This window comes from Saccostrea echinata, unplaced genomic scaffold (assembly GCF_033153115.1).
Source record: "Saccostrea echinata isolate AGI-Se365-2 ecotype Australia unplaced genomic scaffold, CSIRO_AGI_Sech_v1 ptg000025l, whole genome shotgun sequence".
Taxonomy (NCBI): Eukaryota; Metazoa; Mollusca; class Bivalvia; order Ostreida; family Ostreidae; genus Saccostrea; species Saccostrea echinata.
The window spans coordinates 15,042,501-15,065,956 of record NW_026889774.1 but is presented as its reverse complement, the minus strand read 5'-3'; the positions used below and the strand labels follow the sequence as shown (position 1 = coordinate 15,065,956).

The 23,456-nt window shown below is 34.6% G+C and overlaps 1 protein-coding gene and 1 long non-coding RNA gene across 3 annotated transcripts in view; both read right to left on the bottom strand.

Moving 5' to 3' along the window:
• LOC133192915 (uncharacterized) overlaps nt 1-23,456 on the bottom strand; it is an 804,603-nt gene that overhangs the window by 644,579 nt on the left and 136,568 nt on the right. The window contains 2 exon segments of the mRNA XM_061328921.1: nt 18,178-18,417; nt 18,516-18,746. Of these exon segments, the coding sequence (XP_061184905.1) occupies nt 18,178-18,417; nt 18,516-18,746 (471 nt within the window).
• Nucleotides 3,722-5,993, bottom strand: LOC133192653 (uncharacterized). Of its 2 annotated transcripts, none has more exons than XR_009721846.1 (4): nt 5,828-5,993; nt 5,334-5,436; nt 4,950-5,039; nt 3,722-4,623 (listed from the first exon to the last, which is right to left on the bottom strand). It is a non-coding gene; the product is annotated as an uncharacterized LOC133192653 (long non-coding RNA). The 2 variants fall into 2 exon arrangements; XR_009721847.1 differs by having other exon boundaries at nt 3,722-4,592.

Here is a 23,456-nt window from a genome sequence, read left to right as displayed (position 1 = left end):
TTTTAAATAAAAATTTTTGCACTAAAAAGAATCTTTCATTATCATTTTTTTCTTACTTTTTAGGTGAGGGAAGGGAGAAATATAATCAACAATCTATCAGTGTCCACAATAGACTGTAAAAACTCTCCAATCTTTTCAACATTTTTTGAATATGTACAGTTCAGCACTTTTGTACAAAAATGTGCATTTTGTAAGTGAACATGGCAATTCAAATATATGTACTTTTCACAAATTTAAAGGAGCCATATCTTCCTTGCTGAGAAAACGGATCAAGTTAACAGTTAACAATTTAAAAGAAAATCATATGTTTTTATATCAGTTAACACGATTTTAATTTTAAAAAAACTGTATTCTTTTTACAAGTGCAAACACACCAGGTATGTTTGAAATGTTTTATAAGAAATATGCAAAAAGAAGAAAATAATGTACAAAATATATGGCAATATATTTGTCTTGGGGTTTCGAGATAAACGAAACAAAAGACCCATGGGCCACATCGCTCACCCGAGCACACTGGCTAGGAAGAAGCAGAAAGCAGTTCAGTATTGAAAAGTTTTAAGGGGGAACTTAACTTTACACTACCTCAGGATGCTTCTGTATCAATATAATTACTAATCATGGCTTTGCTGTTCTTAAACAGAAGAATTTTAAAGATATTTCGAGTTGACGTATGTCAGCCTCGTAAGCTGCTGACCAGCTTCAATGCCCCCCCCCCCCCCGATCACTACCATTTCCAATTTCTTATTTATCTTCACTCTTCGGGACAATTCACTACTCTTGATGTTAACACTTGATACCTTAGAAAGCAAGGATCAAATCAGAGATAGGTTGCTAATATGTAAACAACAGCACAAGTTTGCAAGATTAATTGGAAATATTAAAACGTTAATTTTTATCAATTCACTAAGAAATATAGTCCTCTGTTTAAACATGCATTGAAATCAGAATTTCGGTTACAAAACAAGATCGAAAATGTATTTAATGTGACTTTCAACCAATAAGTAGTGTTTTCATGGATTTATAAATACTAAATACAAGTTCCTGAGTGGGAATAACAAATGAAGTATCCCTACGCTCCGAGCGATTTTAGCGAGGATAAGTTGTAAACAAATGGCTAGGACAGAGATCGTGACCAACATGTATGTGTATTGACCCTCGATCGCAGGCAAGGGAGAGAACAGAATCGTGGAACAAAACCATCTGAAAGAATTGCTTACTGTGAAATATGCAGTTAAATGAATTCGGGGATCAACATTGGGGCGACGGAGGCGCAATAGTCGCTATTGACCTCAAAAATTTACCGTAAATTATCACAAAAGCGAAGTTTACCATTTTTACCCTCTCTGTTTTGTAAATCATTATAAAAAATCTGTAAAGAACACGTGATAATATTGTCACTATTTTATAAAATTAATCTGTTCGGTGTTATCACTGTTGAAATAGGTGGATAACAGCAGGGCGCTTGCACCTATTTTGCTGCTAATGACCACTTTATCGAGTACTCGATCGGAACTCCTCTAGAATTTACGCCTCTGTATATTAAAAAGTACATTGTTATAAGTTATACACAAAACGACGCAAAACAGCTGGACCTCTGTCGATGTCATACATGTACCAAAGATGCTGGTAATGAATTTCGACTATTTTTATTGTCAAAAGATTAATTCATAATGTGAATACAGACATATATTTTAGAGGTATAAACTGTCTTTGGCGATCAAACATGTGAAAAACAAGGCTTATTGCATGATAAAGTCGCTCAGTCGGCATGCAGTAGTAGATCTACTAGTTTTCGTAATATAGTAATTAATTGCGAGCGCAGCGAGCTCTAACGACAACGCCTGGGCGAAGAGAAAATTCGGACTTAAACATTGATCCAAACGAATTTCTTTCCGCAGTAACTTTGGGACCCACAATGCATCGCTTGTTTAAGCTACGTTCTTGCGAGAATAACAACAACAGTTTAACAAAAAAATAAACTCGCCTTGATTTAATGGATATATTGCAGATAAATAGTAAATAAAACGTTCTTCATTAAAGTCAACAACTCACGCATCCACGCTCCGCCCACCGATGGCAACGAAAGTCACGTGGTTGCAGACTCCGACAAACTAACGTAAACAACATGGATGCGAGTTACAGAAATCGCACGGAAATACTTTTCAATCGGACTGTTTGCTCATGAATTTATACAGAAACGTTTGTTAAAATGTAAGATATGTTTCAGAGAGATTTTATTCACAAAATTTTAGTAAGTAGAAGTATAATTTTAACCTTTACCGATCTAGATCGGTACTGCATCCGACTTGAAGGTCAGTTCAACTGTCTCCGAAATAGGCCTATTTACTGTTCTGATACGTATTGCATAGTAGATCAGGAAACGTTATGAATTTTCAATGTTTACAATAAAATTGACAATATTTGTTTGTTGTTTAGTTAGCATTAAAACCTCAACCGCTGAGAGACACCCCCCCCCCCCAATATATTCCATGTATCTTCATCGTTACTGACTATATCTAATCAAGAAAGTGATATGCAGAGTATACGTGTTCCTCGATTTTGAAAGGTTGTTTTTGCTAGCGCTGATCCGGAAGGGATTCAGGACTCTCCTACCCCTTGAAACTGTCAGAACTGTCATATTATTTGGACCACATTCCCCTGTTTGGATATTATTTTTTGTCTAAGAATTCTGAAATATGTAGCAACTCATTCATCACCACCCCTCTCTCCCAGATCCCCCAATCGTTTTGAATTGGACAAACTAATTATAGTTTATCATTATATTTTTATTTCTTTAATTTTTTGTGCTCTCTGCACAACACACTTAAGAGTTCTGATTCTGTGGTATTTTTATGCAATTCGAACATTCTGTCCCTAGATCTAAAAATAAAAGAATTTGAAAACTACAATTTGTAATAAATTTCTTAATATTTTAATAGGCCAAGATAAATTAATTGAATACTTTATGATTCTTCAACTGGATGTTTTTTTCAAATGTTATAAAGTGAACAATAGAAATTTTTGTCAATATTATCTTTTATTAACCATTTTTCCTGGGGGTAAATGCAAGGTACCCTTGTTGAAAATGCATTTGGCATGCTCAAAATTTACACCTTCATACAATTTCTCTCAATGTCAAAAAAAAAAAAAAAAACCTGCTTAAGTTTATAAAGGGTCCTTAAAACTATAAATGGGATAAAAACTTGAGTTAAAAATTCAGATATTATTTCACATAAATTTGAAGAGAAAAAATCCTCCTGTGTTTGTACATTAGTACAAAATAAATTTTCAAGATTTTAGTCATGTTTAAAATAAACATAAAGATATTCATTTTAAATCCAATGCAGGCCCCAGTCTGTTCTCAGTTTATGGTTCTAGGCATGGACTTTGATATATATTTCAGAAATCCTTAGAAGTTTTAGGGTATCATAAGTAGAAATTACAATGTAAAAGACTGTTTAATGATCAAAACAGTTAGTGTACTTCACTAGTGACACACAAACTTAAGGGGAGAAGGAAAATGTTCACATATTGTTGTACAAATAAATTGCATTCAACAGTTCAGATTGCTAGGTTTGAAGAACAAACATAAGTCTTCCTCAGCATTGCATACATGTATTCCAAGAGAAATCAGAAATCAATTCTGTATTGATATCGTAGATGTCAATCCAAAGATACCCATAAAAAGATACAAGATGTTCAAAAGAAAATGAAGACAAGGTTCAGGTATACAGAAAGTTTAATGATATTGTACATTTCATATATAAGTAATAATAAAATCGTTCATGTCAAATTCAAAAAAAAGTATTAGTTTTCTTCTATCAAATTTCCCTAGGCAGTGATATACATTTATAGGGTTAGATGTTTGAATATTTAATTTTTATCAGTTGTTTCTCATTGTATGATCACATCACTGTATAAATAATTTACTTATATCAGTATGACATATATTTTTGGGAATTTCATCTACATGTTTGACAGTGCTACACATTTCATGTTATTCGTGTTATTCATCACCTTTATGAACTATACACTTGTTTATGCTATTCAGCACATTGTGGATACCATGAGATTACATAAACAAACATGTATTATGCTAATGGAGTTCATTAGATAAGTGAAAAGTCTGTTTCTCCTGAAATTAGTGAAGTCAATGAAAGTCAATCACTCATCTTTAAACATAACATATGTGTAACATGCATAAGGTCAACACATGCACATAGTCAATCACTGACACACCAGACATTGATGCTACACATTTATTCCCAAATTGTGCCTTAGCCTAATCAGTGTTGATATACAATTATGGACTATTTACACAAAATATACCTAAAGTGACCGAGACAATTCTTTTGTCATTTGTATTGCCCCTTTTTTCTACTTACAGTTGCATTGTTTTGATGTCAAAAAATCTAATAAATTTTCAATAATGTTTCATGTTGGTATAAATAATACATACATCATTGACATATACATTTTTTTTTTCTGTTTTCTTCACAACAAGTGGGCCTTGTTTTTCTCCTGCTGCTACGTGGAGTTGTAGATGATTACTTTGTCTGTTCTATAGGTTCTTTCTGTTTTTTGTTGTAGTTCTAAAACATGGTAAAATTAATCTAAAGATTCCTTAAAATGAAAAATAAAATTCTAAAGATCTATGAGTATAACACAAATAACTTAAAGTAAAATATAACAATATCTAAAATGTGCTTTCTGATTAAATTAGAAAGAGATTTTAGAAGTATTGAATTTGATATACTTCAAATATTACTTCAAGTATTGATTTACTTGGTATTTAACATTGATGTCAAGAATAAGTGGCTAAAGAGATTTTGATGCATTGTGGAAACAGTTTCTTTTCTTTTGCAAGTCCCTTTCTCCATGATCATTTGTACATTACATAACTAACTGGAAAACTAGGGTGTGGTGATGCTCCTTTTGTATATACATACATGTAGCCTGTTGACAATTCATTTGGACAGTCTGTTATGACACACGGGTGAAGATTGTTTTCTGTTTCCTTGTGTGCTCCATCATTGATCCTGAATACATGCAATATTTTTTTTTTATAAATAATGCATTTGACTTGGAATTTTTTAAATGCTTTTAAAATTTTGATCTCATAAACAAATTTGTTGTTAACTATCCTCAGCATTTTCACCATGACTAAATATCAATCGATAAGGTATAGTACAGAAATGACTATTCATCTGTGATTTTACTATGTCGAGTTTTCATGGCATAATGATATCTTCACTTGAATAAAAACATACTGGCTTTGTAACTAAGTTTCTTCATAACAGATACTTTTATCAACATAATATCAGTAAACTTACCACTCGTCTCGATAATTCCAAAGAAGCCTTTCTTGATGACTGTGACCCATCTGGGGGAACTGGGCCTTGCTGTATACAGTCAGTATTTCATGGCCCATAAATGCTACAATTAATTTTGATTCCTAAAGCTATATACAATCACAAAATGTTTCAAAGATAAAGCATTGTAAAATTACTCACAAAAATGTTTGCAGCGTTCTCATTTATTATCGAGAATTATATTCAGTTCACCGAGATTTATAGCTTTGAACGGTTGAGTCATCGTATGAGCACGTTTGTAAATCACTATTGTACGTCATATAACATAATCTAAACATTGCTCTCTTAAATTGCCAATTACATTATCACTAACTTTGACATTAATATACCCGAATATCTTATTTTTTAACAGAAAGTTGTGTTTCGGTCTTCCATGACATGCCTTTATCAGCTGTTTATGCAACGTAAACACTTGCTTTTCCGTGTTTTGGACTTAGAAAATGAATAAATCTTACCTTGTGTATTCTTTCCGGGTACCTCGTATCATTATTACATCTATCCCATGCATAGGACCTCACAATTTTTCGTTGCACAGCGGATATGTTGCATTAAACGATGTCATCTCGCACCTCCGACATCTGTGTGTTGTCGGAGGTAATGGCGGACAAAGTTTCCGCGATTCTGATTGGCTGTGCGGAGATGGCAACTGCGTCACCCGTGACGACGTGGAAGCGTGAATGTTCCGGCTTCGGTTTGGTAATGCAACCTAAATACGACGTCATATGACGTCAGAGTCTAGACGTGAAATGTCACGTGCAGTTTGACGATCGAGCCCGATCTAAATTAAACCTAAATAAATATCTGCGCTCGCCCTAACGGTCGCACCGTCAACATATTATATTATTCTTTGTTTTCATTTAATAATAAATACATTTAAAAAAAAAGAATAATAAGGAATTTGGAAATGAACTTTAATCGATTGTATGTTGTTTTACGTCTCATTCGAGAATTTTTCACTCATATAGAGACGTCACCATATACCGGTGAAGGGCTTCAAATTTAGACCTTTACTCGGCACTCAGGGCTATTGAGCAGTGAGGGATCTTTATACTGCCAACGCCTGCCGCGTGACACGGGGCCTCGGTTTTCAAGGTCTCATCCGAAGGAACCGGAAATGAACTTTGAAGAGAATGTAACAAATTTGCTACTTTGACAAGGTTCTGAAAATATGGAGAGAGGAGAAAAGAAAAATGTTTTAATCTTGAGTCTAAATATTGTAAATAAACAAGAAATGAAATAACTTTGATAAATGTAAGTCTATCAGTTGAAAACTTAAGATTGACAATGTACGTATAATTTTGTTTTCCAGGTAGAAATCTATATATCCCTTGCAATTGGAAAATATCAAATAATTATTTTTTTAAATAAGCCTTTTTGTCTCTTTAAGTATTCTTAGGATATAAATTTATTTAAGGTATATACATTAACGTGTATTTATTTATTTTTTTTTTTTAAAGTTTAATAATGATCAATGTGCACGAAGAAGTCTCCGTAGAATTTTTTAAAATTTCCTGAGGTCTTTATCTGAGGTGATGTCTCCCTAAGTTTGGAATCTAGGTTAGTAGGTTGGTCCCTGAGTTTACAAATTTGTTTTTCTGTATTTACCAGCTTAAGAAATTTGTTAATCTTTTTTTTGAAAATGCATGTATATTAATCTTTAGTCGCGGATGGGCTTGTAGCGGAAGCATTTATTTCCATAAAGGTGTTATAGGTGAAAACTTCCTAAAAGAGGATTAACAGTAATTAAAACAGAATGCTTCGTTTCAAATGTAGTCAGTGGCATTTCCATAATTTTTAAAATTGTTATTACATTCTTTTTGTCCCCTCGTTACATTTATGCAAAGTATTTTGATAGTTGTGTCCTTAATAACAGCTTTAGACTTTGAATTGCTGGACTAAATTCATTACTAAATTCATGGATCGCTTAATCCACTGTCTATTTGATAAGTCAGATTTTAGAATGCGGTATAATTGCCTTTCCTTTAATATGATATTTTCCTATTCCTTTACGACTGCTTCGGACAGGCGTTAACTTCCGGCCTTATAAAGTGATGATTGAAGCGGTTATGATGTACTTTGATTTGGGGTAATTTAAAGTGAAAGAATTAAAATCAGTTTGGTAATTCAATTTTTGCTTTAAAAAATACTATGGAAAAGAATGGTTTGAATTCCATTTTTGCACTTCATTGGTATTACACTTTTTTTACAAGCACAATCAATGTATTTGGAGAAAATGACATTGGAAATAGTTTCAAGCAAATGCACAAAAGGGCTATTTACAATTGTCGTGGGATTGATTTGATTTTGAAAGCATATAGATGTAGCTAAGCAATATTTTAGGAAAAAGGGCTTGTTACATTTTGATATGATTGTCTTGAAATACGGAGAATTAGCTCTAAAATTTTATTCATTTTTGTGCTCAGAAAGAATGCACAGAACTTTAGTTATCTGAACATCATTTTCGACTAGTGTGCTACAGATCGAAGATATATTGAGTCTACAATACGTCATATGATTAAATTAAATAAATTATACCAATTTAGTTGAAGAAAAAAAGTCTAAATGGGCTTGCTTTTGGTAAAAAAAAAAATCAAAGATGTTTTTTAATTGTATTAAATGCTAGTTGTATCAGTGATTAATGTGAAATTTCAAAGACATATGACACATGGTCCCCGCCCCCCCCCCCCCCTCCTTTTTTTTTTTTTTTTTTTTTTTACATTCATATGGTAAAGATTCTTTTGTTAGTTTTTTCGCATTTGTTTAAAATTAACTAGTCCAGTTTTTTGTTTGTTTGTTTGTTTGTTTGTTTGTTTTTTTTTTTAGATCAAATAAGTTATAAAATGCATTTGTCGTATTACTCACTTTTTGTTTTCCAATGGTTTTCACTGGGGATTCTCTTGATGTAATTAGGGTTTTGTATATGCTAGTATACTTGAGGATAAATTTTAAATTTTACTGGAAGACGTCACCTCGATTCAGTACTTTGATTTTCCTACGTATTCCTATGTAAAAGTCTGATTACTCATTAAGGCCCCACCCTACCCACCGTAAATTTGAACAAATTTGAATATACACTACCTGAGGATGCTTCTATCATAATACTGCTAATCATGGCTTTGTTCTTCAGAAAAAGATTTTTTAGGATGAATCCTATATATTCTTATGCAAAACTTTGACCCTCTGTTGTGCCCCCAACCCCTGAGGGGTCATTACTTGAACAAACTTCATTCTACAATACCTAAGGTTGCTTCTGTGTAAATATTACAAATAATGGCTTAGTTGTTGTTGAGAAGAAGATTTCAAAGATATTTCCTATGTAATGGTATGATCTTGTTCTTACAAGGGATATATAGGTTTTCATTTTACTTTGTCTGAGTTAATGATTGGAATAATTATTAAGACAGCTCTTTCTGAGGGTATATCACACAGTACTTAAATTTTCTCTTATCTAGAGATGGGGACTGGGTAAAGTACTACTTACACCGTCTTTCTCCCCTAGGTTCCCATTGATAGACAAGAACCAGTTTTCTCAATCTTCTTCAGATTTACTACACACAGAGTTTAACATCAATTCCCTAGGATACTTCCAACTGGTGTTTTTATTTTGCTCTTACCCTTAAAGTTTTCCATCCTCTATCCTTAAATGTCCATCACATAAATAATACTCTGATATCAATTCAAAGCATTTTACAGTAGAAAAAGATTAACCAAGAGAAAGTTTCAAAAATGTAATTAACTAAACAGTAAGTACTTAACAGATTGCATTGAAGTCTATGGAGCAATTTTTTTTAAATAAAAACCCAAATAATAAGAATATCAATAAATGTTGTAGTAGAAAATGCACTAAAAAACATTAGAAATAGAATGACAATTGAAAACGATTTTTTTAAACAGATAAGTTTCTTACAATTGATTTTTTTTATTAATAAAAAAAAACAGATGGAGATAACTCTTACCAAAATTCAAGGTCATAGTACAAATATCATTTCTGCTTGAACTTTCAGTAAGGCGTGATATAATTAGCGTCTCTTAAATAGTGACCTAGATTCTCATTGGTTTCCAGATTAGCTCATCAATACTTAAATTTACACAGCTTTTCATTCACGGGTGAAATACACGTGAAATAAAAATGGTTCAGACGTCAACGAGTGACGCAAGGAACAAATTACATCGTTTCTTACAGTAAGGAGGTGTGGCCATTGTCATCTCATTGTTTGTTAACAACAATCTAAAGTTGGTAATGTTATGAATTTCTTAACTAATGAGAATCTAGGTCACCATTTGAGAGACGCTAATTATGTATCGTCGAGATTGTCACGCCCTATTGAAAGTTCAAGCAGAAATGATATTTGTACTAAATTAGGACACATCCCACTCTAACATGCAAATAGTAATAAAAGTGAATTATGTTTAAATATACTGAGTATTCAACATCTACCATCAGTTATGTATTCTTTTGCTATTAGGATGGAATGCTTTAACTTATTTGTTGCTGATTCATCATTCAACTTCTACAGCTACCTAACTTTCCCAAAACTTTGTCTTTTATACCCTTTGGCTAGTCCAATCCAAAGGTTGTCAGGTCATTCCATTATTTGAAGTCTTCAATGCGTTTTACTCAAATACACCTATATATTCCTATGTAAACTTTTACCCACTTTGTGGCCCCGCCCTACCCCAGGAGTCATGATTTGAACAAACTTGAACCTATACTACCTGAGAATACTTCTGTATTAATATGTCTAATAATGGCTTAGCTGTTCTTGAAAAGAAGATTTTTAAAGATATTTCTATATAATCCTTTCGTAAACTTTGACACCCCCCCCACCCCGTTGTGGCCCTCCGCCCTACCCCGGGGGTTAATGATATGAACAAATTTGAATCTAGAACATGTAATCAAGCTTTCACATAAGTTTCAACTTTTCTTGCCCAGTGGTTCTATAATGGATATTTTTTTTTTTTTTTTTTACATTTTCTCTTTTACAAGATAAGACAACATGCCAGAATCCCAGCTATCTATCATAAATATGTTGTGAACTTATCATTTTTTTTTTATATCTTTGAGAACAAATGGTGGCGGTAAAGGAAAAAATACCACGAGAATGTAAATTCTGCAACTGAATTGCCCTTTTATAAATATCTGCGTAAAAGATATGCATGAGTCATAGGTGATGCTTGTGGACACCACCACCCCCCCCCCCCTCCCCCGGAATATACAGGCCGGGTCAAGGATATTTTTATTTCTCTGCTTTAAAAAAAATCATTTTTCTAGAAAAAAATTAAAATGTTAAAATGTATTCCATATCTGAATAAGTGGCCAAAGGGCTTTAACGGTCATCTGAGTATAATACAACAATTTAGAGGTCCCATAGAGTATAAAATAAACTGATAGATGAAGCTTTGTTGTCCAAAAGCAAGAGAAATAGGATGATCAGGATCACTGAAATAATTAGTCTAGTATTCAGTAACAACTCATCAATTAAATTCTAATCTATCCCCAATTTAGCACTATCACCATGCAGACTATCAACAAACTATTAGTTCTTCTGTACTATTTTTCACCCCATATTGTGACCTCTCACATTGACCTCTCTTGGTCTTTGAAGAACATTTAATAAGTTATTTTTGTCTCATTTTTATTCATACGTCTACCTGATCATTAAAACTATGAAAGTGCTTTTTGTATTTTTCAATAAAATTTCTTGCATAAATTCTCTTATTCTATTAACTTTCAAATACATTATTTACAGTGATTAATTATCAAATTAAAGTGAATGGCAAAGGGGAATAACTTCTCTCGGTTAAATAAAAAATAATAGAGTCCTGGCGAGGACCAGAACACTTGACCAAATGGTCCTGATGTTCAAAAATCTGGTTAAAATATCCTTGCTTATTAAAACTTAAATTCTGTTTGCCTTCGATATACCAGTTTAAGGAACAGAGAATATTTTCAAAGAAATAATGTATTTCACTACAGATTCAACACACCCCTACCATATCACTAAAACTCATATTCCACGGTCATGAAATTCACAGATTTGGTAGAGGTACCCTCATCATCATAACTATATATATGCACTTAGCTGAAGATTTTCAAAGAATTAACACAAGAATTAACACATTTTTACTAAATTAATAAATATAGCCCCCCCCCCCTTGAGAAACACCAAAACCTAATATTTGAAAGAATTAATGCATTTTCACTATATTATCAATAGAGCCCCACTCTTACAGCAGAACATCTGACTTTAGGGGCCAGGAAACTCACAATTTGGGAGAATTAAGCACTCTTGTTCATCATAACTACACACCGTTTCTTTGCTTTATAACCAGGAGCTGAAAAGAATGTTTTCAAAGAAATTATGCTTTTTCAATAGAGCCCCCCCCCCCATACCTGGGGCCATCAATTTCCCAATTTTAAAAAAAGCATCCTTGTGGATCATGACTATGTACTTAGTTTGTTTCAATAATACCCAGGAGCAGAGAAGAAGATTTTCAAAGAATTAATGCATTTTCACTATATAATCAATAGAGCCCCGCCCTAACACCAGAACCCCCCTACCCAGGGGCCATGAAATTCACAGTTTTAGAAAAGGCATCAATGCTTACCAAAACCATGCACTTAGTTTGTTTAAATAATATCCAAGAAGAGAAGAAGATTTTTAAAGAATTAACGCATTTTCATTATATAATCAATAGAGCCCCGCCCTAACACCAGCACCCCTGACCCAGGGTCCATGAAATTCACAGTTTTGGAAAACACATGTAATTCAATGCTTATCATAACAATGCATATAGTTTGTTTAAAAAATACCCAGGTGCAGAGAAGATTTTCAATGAATTAATTTAATGGATTTTCACTATACAATCGATAGAGCCCCGCCTTTACACCAGCACCCCTGACCCGGGGACCATGAATTTCACAATTTTGGAAAAGGCATCATTGCTTATCATAACCATGCACTTATTTTGTTTAAATATTACCAAGGAGAAGAAGATTTTCAAAGAAATAATGTACGTTCCCTATAAAATCTATATAGCCCCGCCCTAGCACCAGAACCCCTGACCCTGGGGCCATAATTTCACAAATTTGATAGAGGGCCCAATGTTTATTACAATCATGCCAACGGTTTTACTGCTTGATGTCCAGGAGTAAAGAAGACGATTTTTAAAGATTGCATTAATTTTGGTGGTTTTAGCCCACCCCCGGGGGTTATGGACCATGAAATTCACAAGTTTGTGTTCCCCTTCATCCAAAGATGTTATATGCCAAAATTGGTTAAAATTTGTTAAAACTGGTTCAACGATTCTCGAGAAGTTGAAAATGTTCAAAAGTTAACGCACGACGACAGAAAAAAACGGAAAGCAATAAGTCACCTGAGTGACTCAGGTGACCTAAAAATCAAAAATTAAATAGCGTAGAACAAACGTTTTATTATGTTTGGACCCGGGTTGTATATTCGGGGAGGGAGGAGGCTTTTACTCAAAAAGAAATATATGTACATTTATTATATTTCACAGAAAAACCATATTTTACAAAAACACACATCATTTTTTGCTTGATAGAATAAAGTCTATTATGGATTGTAGATCCTCTGTCTGGACCCACCCCTACTTCTGAATTTGCTTGATCTGCTTCAGTATCTGTATCATGTCAAATATTTTTCTCCACTACATATTATCTTTGTTTTATAAATCTGAGTTAATTTTTTTATCAAAATGTTCCCTCAGATACAAATCTTAATTGTTGGAACCCTTTCTTCTCGGACAGGTGTTTAGTATACATGTACTATTATCCAATCTAATTAAAATACGATGTTTCGAATCCGCTACCGCTTCTCATTAAAATACGATGTTCCGAATCCGCTACCTCTTTTTTGAGAAGCGGTAGCAGATTCGGAACATCTAATTTTTATTAGATTGACTATTATCATGTTTATTTAATTTCCTGTTAATATAAATTACGGGTTCTAAAGAGGCATAACAGTTCAAAGGGAATTAATAAGATAAGTAAATAATTGAGGAATTTACGCAAGTGTCACAGCTTTTATCTACCGGTATATGTCTTCAAATGTCATTTTACACATGTTACGCAATAACTGTTTTATATATTGTCGAATTTGTTTTCGATGATCAGTCGGAATCGGACAGCCGTCCCGATATCACCGATTTGTACCAAAATTCTGTTAGATCCACAATAAATGTTGAAATGCTGTTTGGACTTGGACTGAGATAGCACAGCCCGAGTGTCGATCGGGCGAAAATAAAACTTGTGCTTATTTGCCATGCTAATTTGTCATGTACAAATTTTGCATAAGAAATATCAAAATTTTGTAAAGGACATCTGTAATGTCTGAAAGTGTAAATGTGGCGGTCAGACGGGCTCGATCGACGGAGGCCAGATATCACAGTTAGTAGAGGATCTGTCGAAAAAATCAGAAGGTCCGGATTCGAATCCCGGTCTGGTCCGTCGCATTTTTCTCTTCTTCCGTTACATGTACATACCATATGACAAACAATAGAAAACAATAAGGAGTGGAAAGCAAATGTCATGTTTTATCATCGATTGCCTCTCTTTTAAATGAGTCACAAGCTATACTCGAGTAGTAGCACTTACTTCCACGCTCGACGGCTTACTTTGACATTTAAACATGTGTTATGTTAGCTGCAATAATGTAGCCCTCTCCGATTTTTTTAAATCTGATATTTTCAGGAGAGGGCTACAATTCCACTGAATTTCCGTAATGGTGCAAATTTATTTTTTAGATACGGGCGACTGCAGGCAAAATAAATTGTTTTTGCATTCAACTTACTTCCAATAAGACGGAATTTTTTATTGACTATCAACATCATAGCCCTTTATAAGCGAAAACCAAGTAAAATAAATCTGCGTGTTTACCAGTCGTTCTCTTCAGCAGCCATGACATTTCTCGCGTGATGTACAGAGACTTGCGCTTGAATTTTAGAAGCACTTGATAAAGTAAATGTCGGTGTTGATAAATGTTTGTGTTGTATGATATCACTAAACATCGATAAATAAATGCATCCCATACGATTTTTTTCATAAACAGTGATATTTATGCTTAAAATAGGGGAAATCCTAAATGATCCGCTCCCCTAGATCCCAATTTCTCATTGGTTGTCGGAAAATAAAATCGATCAAGGTCAGTAAACATGGCGTATAAATTCAAGTTGTGATGTTGACATACACGAAAAATAACCGATAAACGGATTGTTCTGTATATTTTTGGATCAGTTCATGTCTTGCATAACTACATTTTATGAGCTCAGGAAAGATATGTTAATAAAATACTCACTTACAGATAATTTGAGCCGAAATCTGTGCGGTAGTGAATCACTCCCGCACTTGCACCATTACGGAGATCCTAAGGAGTTGTAGCCCACCCCCCCCCAAAAAAAAAAAATTGGAGAGGGCTACATTATTGCAGCTAGTGTTATGTATACAGGAGCGGAATTGATAATAAATAAGAAAACCTTACTAGTGATCATAGGTATGGTGTTAGGGACACTCACACGACTTACCGGTATGCATTCAACATACGAAATGATGGGAGACAGGATAACATAACTAAATACCTTATTCGTGAGGTATTGTATTTCCTTTCAATCTCACTTTCTGAAGGAATCAAATAAGGGGAAAACAATCCGGAAGAAAAATTTGGCAGGAGTTGGTTAAGGTCGTCTTCGCTAGCCAAAGGTTTCTGATACGCTACTCCCCTCATAAACCCTTGGCATACGGTGCTGACAAAAGACGGAATTGTTTTCGTCACGTGATCACGATTCTTACCAGGTAAGCACAGATTGTGTCATCGACAGAAATAACAAGCGTATTTAAAACAATAATGTTTTTAAAGAATAATTAACAAGAAGGTATTGAGTTATGTTAATTTGTTATTTAATTAATCTTCAGTATTGATTCTTAATCACATATTTTGCACGTAGTTAAAGATATTGGATGACACCATATACATGTAGCTATTCATAGAATGGCATGTTATCTTACGGATCGTTGTTTACTTGCGTTTTTCATTCCCGATATTAAAGAGCCAAGATATATCCCGAACGCAAATATCGTCATTTACAAAAAACAATTGCTGATTGGTCTAACGATGTCGATCAACTCCAATCACAACTTGAGAAAAAAATCCCAACTTTTTTAACACCGTATGCCAAGGACTTATGAGGAGAGTAGCGTATCAGAAACCCTTGGCTAGCGAAGATGGGTTAAGGTGGGTTGAGAAGGGAGGTCAACATTACCGCTACATTACGAAAAATTTCAACTCATTACCGCTACAATTTTCAAATTTTCGGGCGATCATTACCGCTACATTTTATCAAAGGGACTAATGCCGACAACAACTCATTACCGCTACATACCGAATCGGCCAGCAATGACACGGGATATGAGTTCCATTCAATATAATTAACTCACCATGTAGTGAAGTACAATTTGGAACTGAATTCTAATCAAAATGAATATATATACTCGTATAAGTCTGTAGTCGATTTGCGTCAGATGAATGTCATGGCTACTATTGAGAAGTTTGTGACAAATAAAAAATGAAGAAAAAAAAATCCTGTTCAAAGTCCTATTTTCACCTTCCCCTGGTGAGCAGGGGCAACAGGTCTTATGCATATATATATATATATATATATATATATATATATATATATATATATATATATATATATATATATATGTGTGTGTGTGTGTGTGTGTGTGTGTGTGTGTGTGTGTGTTGTACTGTACATGCATAAGACGCTGGCTAACGAAAGAGACAATGTAGCAGTAATGTATACTTTTAAATATAGCGGTAATGTATCCTTTTTTGTAGCGGTAATGTGCATGTAGCGGTAATGAAAATTTTGATAATTTTGCTTAAATGATATGCACCCGTTGAGCATAAGGTAGTTCTCGTTCCCCTTCAACGTAATATCTGTGTTGAAATGCCCCATTATTATCGTTTAATTAACTGTTAAGCTAAATATTGACATCTGTATATTGTCCTAGTGTTAAGGTAAGTCCTCGATTGTAGAAGTCAGCGCTTCTTGCAAAAGTCCATTTGGATAAAATATAGGTAGCAACTCGCCAAGCGCTCGGCACTTTGAAGTGAGAGTTGCGGGTCCTTCGGATGAGACATTAAAAACCGAGGCCCCGTGTCATGGTAGGAGTTGGCATGATAAAGAACCCTCACTGCTCAATGGCCCTGAGTTCCGAGTAAAGGTCTAATTTTGAAGCCCTTCACCGGACGTTTCTATATGAGTGAAACATTTTCGAATGGGACGTAAAACAAGATACAATCAATCAATCTTTGCATTTGCCGTTCCGTTTTTCGTACTGCGTTTTAGCAACACCCTTTTAGGCTGGCAGGTTAGAAGTTTTGATTACTTCATATATCCATCGAGGACAAGAACTTTTCGCTTGAAGTTACTCGATACAGGTATTCTCGTCTGCAATTAGCTATGCTATATTTTTACAGTTACATTTGATCAATTTGATACCTTAAAATTTAATCAATTCCATTATGATTTTATTCTTTCTGTATGAGAAACGAATAACTTTATAACTTTAGCCTAAATTGATAACCGGAACGGAGATCGATGTTTTTTTTAAAGACTAAAACCCATCCCGATCCTATGGGTTTCTTCTTCTGTTATTACGAGCTCATTATGTTTACTATTTCTAAATAAAAAAAAATAATATTTCTAAAACATATAAATACCCCTCCCCCTTTTTTGGCAGTGAACAAATCTGAATTTCCCATACCTTAGGATAATTTATAGCAAGTTTGGTTAAAATTGATTGAGTTGTTCTGAAGAGGGAGTCAACAGGCGGTCAATGAGCTTTAACGGTCACCTTACTATCACGAATTTTTCAATCTAAGTTCACTTTGTCTCTGCTTGAAAAAGCAACACCAGACTCGAGCAACAAAACTTTTATACGTTGATGTGGACAGAGTCCACATTTAAAAAAGCGTGTCGTGTCTCTGTATTTTGCTCTGTAGAGAGTTGGAAAATTTACACTTAGATTTCTTGGTAATGGGCTATAAATAGACGATGTAGAGGATTGTCAAATCTCCTGCGGAATACCCTATGGGAATACCTAGTTACCTGTCGTCATGTTCTTTATTCTCAGCAAATCAGCAGTCAGAAAGACGACCAATAATCGAAAAGGATAGAATTGAACGAAGGATAGCTCAGAATCTTACGAAATGCGAAAAGATACACCTTTAAGGAATGCATAATATTCAAGAAGTTCAAAATATTCAATAATTTTCGGACGATGACAACAGATGACGAAGGATGAAGACAGGCAGAGCAGAGTAACAGGGTAACAGGCAGAGCCCCGAGGGCTAGTATTGGTCGATGGCTGATACAAACTTAGTAATAATATACAGAAGACTTTTACTTTAGCACATACAAATTAATAATCACCGGCTTGCATATTTTTTACAGAAAATATGACCGAAAAAAACAGTGTATTGTCACATGTTTATAAAATTTAATTCAAGGGAAATAATATATATTATGTAATCCATATCAGTTCTTCAGATCCATATCAGCCGTGCAGAATCCATGAAAACTGATACGGTTATCGTGACTAGAAGGACATCGCATGTGCAAAAACCCTGTACTTATTACTAAGTATGTAATAAAATGTTAAAACTTTAGTACATATACTAAACGTATTATTGCAATACAATGATGAATATGAGAAGCTTTATCAAAGATCATTTCCGGATTATGTACACAATGTAATAACAGAATAAACAAAAGATCTTACAAGGAGCTTGAGGTTCAGGTCGCCCTCTGCATGCCACAATCTCGAAGTGTTCACATTTGCTCGAACTGCTATCAAATAAGTCTGGATAGCTACACTCCATCCTAAACAATGGTAGTGACCTTGGAATCTGAGACTGAAGTGTACTTGTTATTCCTAAGGAGCAATTGAAGTACTGACCACAGTTGTAAGGGTCTGGCAAAATATCACTTAAATGTGCCTTGCAGTAATCTGGTACATCAACTGTAACATAACCAAAGATAATATCATTTATTTCCTTATAACTAACACATTAACTAGGTAGGCACTATCAATATCAGTAGCTGTTTTATCTTTCATACCTGGTTCGACAGGTTTCAAACAGATTCCTCTTCTAGGATGGAAATATTCACCTACTGGACATTCCTCTGACCTTATTGTTCTGTTTTTATAGCAGATAACATACTTTGATTTCCACATGAATCGAACCATTGGATTCTTTCCATTTGGTAGTCCTACACAAGATGTAAATCGAGCTGGACAAGGACTGCAAGATTTGTCTGACATCAAACATCTATTTTGCCTGTAGTCACCTGCAATAGCGTACAAGTAATTGCTAATGAGAAAGAGTATTTCAAATATTTCTGTATATAAGTGATAACATCATGATTTTTTTTTGTTTGACTCGTTATTTAATAAATAATGATATCTATGGACACTAACAATTATAGTCTGTTCAACGTTGCTAACGTCGCCACTTTTTGCATCATATCTCAAAATATATAAAAACTCACAGGCACTTGGGGTATTGACCCCCCCCCCCCTTTCCATTTTTTTCTTTTTAAATCTGGGGTCGAATCACCTTTTTCCTATTTTTGTATTCTGATATGCGCTATACGAATGTAACTCCTTTGTCTCTATACGAATGTAACTCCTTTGTCTCTATAAGCTGTTTTTAAATATATCGTTTTCGACTGATACATAAAAAAAGAGCTCTTTTTTTTATGTTTCAGTCGAAAACGATACATTTAAAATATCCATAAATGCTTCTGTTCAACCCCTTCCTCTTTTTTTTAAAGGAGTGTGAATGTACTTGTTGGTATAATTATTACAAAGCCTAGTAATCTATTCTTCTATTTTAATGACTGAATGTTATAGCTAGAAACACGTGGGATTTATGGGGTGTTGCTAAAACGCGGAACAGAAAACGGAACGGAAAGCGGAACGGAACGGAAGATGGAAAATATGATACCAGGTTAAATCACTTTACAAATACATAAATCATACAAAAATGATATACATTTTATAAATTGTTCATATTTAATCTCGTCATCCCCTGTGACGGTACATATTGTCGTTTTGTACATATTGTCGTCGGCGACAATATGTACCTACCCTGACTGCACATATTGTCGTCCATCGGTACATATTGTCGCCGGCGACAATATGTACCGAGACGGGCCTTCTTTTCCTCCTGCATAATGGACGAAAAAATGTACAGTCAAGCACCAGCACATATTGTCGTTGGCGACAATATTTACAGTCAAGGTCGGCATATATTGTCGTCGATATGTTGTTTTGAGGGATATTTATTTGAGAAAGGAAAGAGAGTTTGACAAATACACACACACACACACACGGAGGAGACAGACACCATTGCTAGTAACACTGTAGGGAGAAAACATTTTGGTCAAATAATTGTGTCCAGGATTGATGTACATCACTATGATATGTCAAGATACCGTAATTCTTGAGATATCTGAAAAATCAGCCTATTCTTATTTCTTGTAATATATACTTGGAGATTGAATACATGTACAGTTAATTCTCGATAAACCGCCGCCTTTTGTTAATTAGAAATCATGGCGGTATAACAAATTTGCAATTGGCGATAAATTGAATTTCCCCTTTTTGGGGAAACAAGAAATAGAGTTACCGTTCTTGGAAATAAAACATTTAGCGTTTATATTCTTAGTATTATATAAAAACAATTATTCAAAATTGGTAAATGTTTCAAATGGTTGTTTTGCTTACAATAATTTCGTTTTAAAACAAAATACACAATTATAAAATAAATACATGTACATGTTCTGTAAATCTGAAAGTCTGGCATCTAAGAAAAACACGCCGTGTCGATCGTCGTGATGTATTGCCGATACAATGTAAAATGAATTCCTGTAAATAATTTAATTGTTTATGACATCGTCGTTGCTAAAACTTTCACAATTACATGTAATACTGTATCATTATTTTAAAGCAAACTTTGCATTATATGAAGTAGGGATATTTGAACTAATATCGTTGTCGACAAACTCAAGTTTAACAACAACCGCTTTCGTGGAGAAATCATGATTGAATCATTTTTATTAAACAGAAAACAAAATTTGTAATTACAGTTGATGTTATAACATTATTGTTTATTTAATTCTTTAATTACATGTACCTTGTCTGGCTTTACAATGGTGATCTAGATAGCGACAACCAATTAGTCGCTTCACTGACCACATGGCGGTATATCGAGATTGTTGACACTTTGAAATGGACCTTTGTTGTGAAAACGGTGGCGGATGGCGGTATGCGAATTTGGCATTTTAAAGAGAATTTAATATAGCAGGAAAAACGTTCTTGAAAAATCATGGCGGTTTTGCGAGAATGGCGATAAATCGAATGGCGATAATTCGAGAATTGACTGGGTTTTTTTTTGTTCAGTAGTAATTATTATTTAGAAATTATTTTTTGCGTTTATTTTATAAAAATCATGTGCCGATATAACTGCTGTTGGGGTTTGACATTTTTTAGATCAGATGAACTGGAAGTTCAAGTGAGCTTTTCTGATTACATTTTGTCTGACGGTCCCTCTGTCTGAAAACTTTTCATAATTTCAGCTTCTTCTCAAGAACTTCTGGGTCAATTTCAAGCAAACTTGCCACAAAGCATCCTTTGATAAAGAGGATTCAAGTTTGTTCAAATGAAGGACCATGCCCTCTTCCAAGGGAAGTAGCTAAGAATTAGTGATCATTTAGTGACATCTTTTGAAAATATTCTCATGAACCATTGTGTCAGAAAAGTTGAAACTTATGTGAAAGCTTCATTATGAAGTGTAGATAAAGTTTTTTTTTCATCTGTTGCTGAGGCTGGATGACTACATTGGTTAATTGATGCAATTTAGAGGGTTTTTTTCCGCTGCCCATCATTTGTTCCTTTACCATAGCAAGGCCTTTATCAACGTTATTGAATTCTTTTTCCTGCTTTTTTTCAGATCACGTCCCTTGGGGGAAGGGTGTGGTTGGTTACAATAGGTGATCAAAGTTTTTCATAGAATATCTAGAAAAAAAAAATCTGTCAAATTTTTTTTCAAGAGGTACTGGGTCAAAAGAGATGATACTTACTGTAAGTGCACTTAAAAAGCGGGCTTCTTATTTTAGCGGCTTTGGCGCGGACACCGATGCGCTAATTCTTGAATATCGCTAAGAAATCATTTATATGTACAATACATGGCACTGACATGTGTAGCGCTAATTCATGATTACGCCAACAACTCCATATCAAATGACTGCGCTAAATTTTGAATACGCCAATTTATGTACACGTACAGTATGTGAAAGCTTCGTTACATAGCGTAAGTTCAATTTTGAGATGCTGGCACGAAAATGATCCCTCACTGCTCAATGACCCTAAGTGCCAAGTGCAGGTCTAAATTTGCAGCCCTCCACTGGCAAGTGGTGACGTCTACAAACGGATGAAAAATTCTCGAGATGGACATTATAACAAACAAACAAAATCAAGTTTTACGTAAGAAAATGTACAGAAAATCTTTAAAATCTTTTCAAAAAACCAGACAGATGTAGCACTGGCGCACCCCCACCCCCTCCCCCTGGCCCGATGGTTTGATTTTTTGTGCTTTGGTTAATTCTGTTTGTTTAACTTGTATATTCTCTCAATTTAGTCCACAGGTAAAATTTCATAATTAAATAATTTACTTAACATATACAATAACAAACCTTTACATACAAATGACTTTTTAAATATTTTGCTTGTCAAAAATATTCTGCACCACCCGCACCCCCCCCCCCCCCCAATCCCTTTCCGTTCTGAAATTTCTGGAATCATTCTCAGGTAGTGAAGGTTCAAGTCAAATCATATAGGAATATATGGGAAAATTCTTTAAAAAAATATCTTCTCAAAAAAATTAAAGCAATGATTAGTCATATCAATATGGATTGATTGATGTATTATTATTGTTTAACGCTGAGTCGACAATATTTCAGCCATATTTCGGCATTCGAATTAAGTATATGACCATTTTTTAAGTTTTCGGTTGCTCTGGCCATATTTACATGGAGCATTGCCGTGCATTGCCATGCGACATGTTCTGATGGACGACAATATGTGCAGTGAGGGTTGGTACATATTGTCGCCGGCGACAATATGAACAGGACGACAAAATGTACCGTCACAACCACGCTGCATGAAATAGCGTACGAGACACGTCAGTGTGATTAACACAACAATTATATTCACAAAACTACCAAAAAACAACAAAACAAATCTTTAAGCAACAATTTCTGTGGGGCGACAATATGTACAGTGAGGGTGAGGCACATAATGTCGCCAGCGACAATATGTACATGTTTAACTTTTCAGCAGGCGACAATATGTATCGATGGACGACAATATGTGCAGTGAGGGTAGGTACATATTGTCGCCGACGACAACAATATGTACCGTCACCCCCCCCCCCCCCCCCCCCCCGCGGCCAAACTGTTAAACTGAGAAACAGCACAAACCAATTGCACAGAATAACATAAAGATTGAATTGATGGGAAATCAGACATTATCGAGAAATTCTACATTCGTTAGTTATATTTAGATAATGGAGGGGTGGGGTGGGGGTTGATGCATAGATGTACGTTATCCAGGATTTTTTTTCCAGGAGGGGATTCCACCTCAGTCAAAAAAATATTAATAAAAATAATGCCAGAAATGTGTTGACAAGCAAAAAAGTAAACTCCTTTTCCAAACATTAATTTAAAAAAAACTTTTTCATGGGAAAGAAGGGTAAGGGGGGGGGGGGGTTGCAAAAGCTGCTTTCCTTCACTTCTCAGGCGCTTAATGTGTACTTTCCCTACAAACTTAACAGGGGGCGTTTTTTTGAAGGGGGAGGGGTTGTCCAAGATCAATTTTTTTAATTTAAATGTGCATTTAATAACTCCGCCAATTCCAGGGGTTCGAGCGCCCCAACCCTAACCCCCTTCAGATCCGTGGATGCCTGTAGTTGTAACTTGTAAGTAATCTGTCTTTAT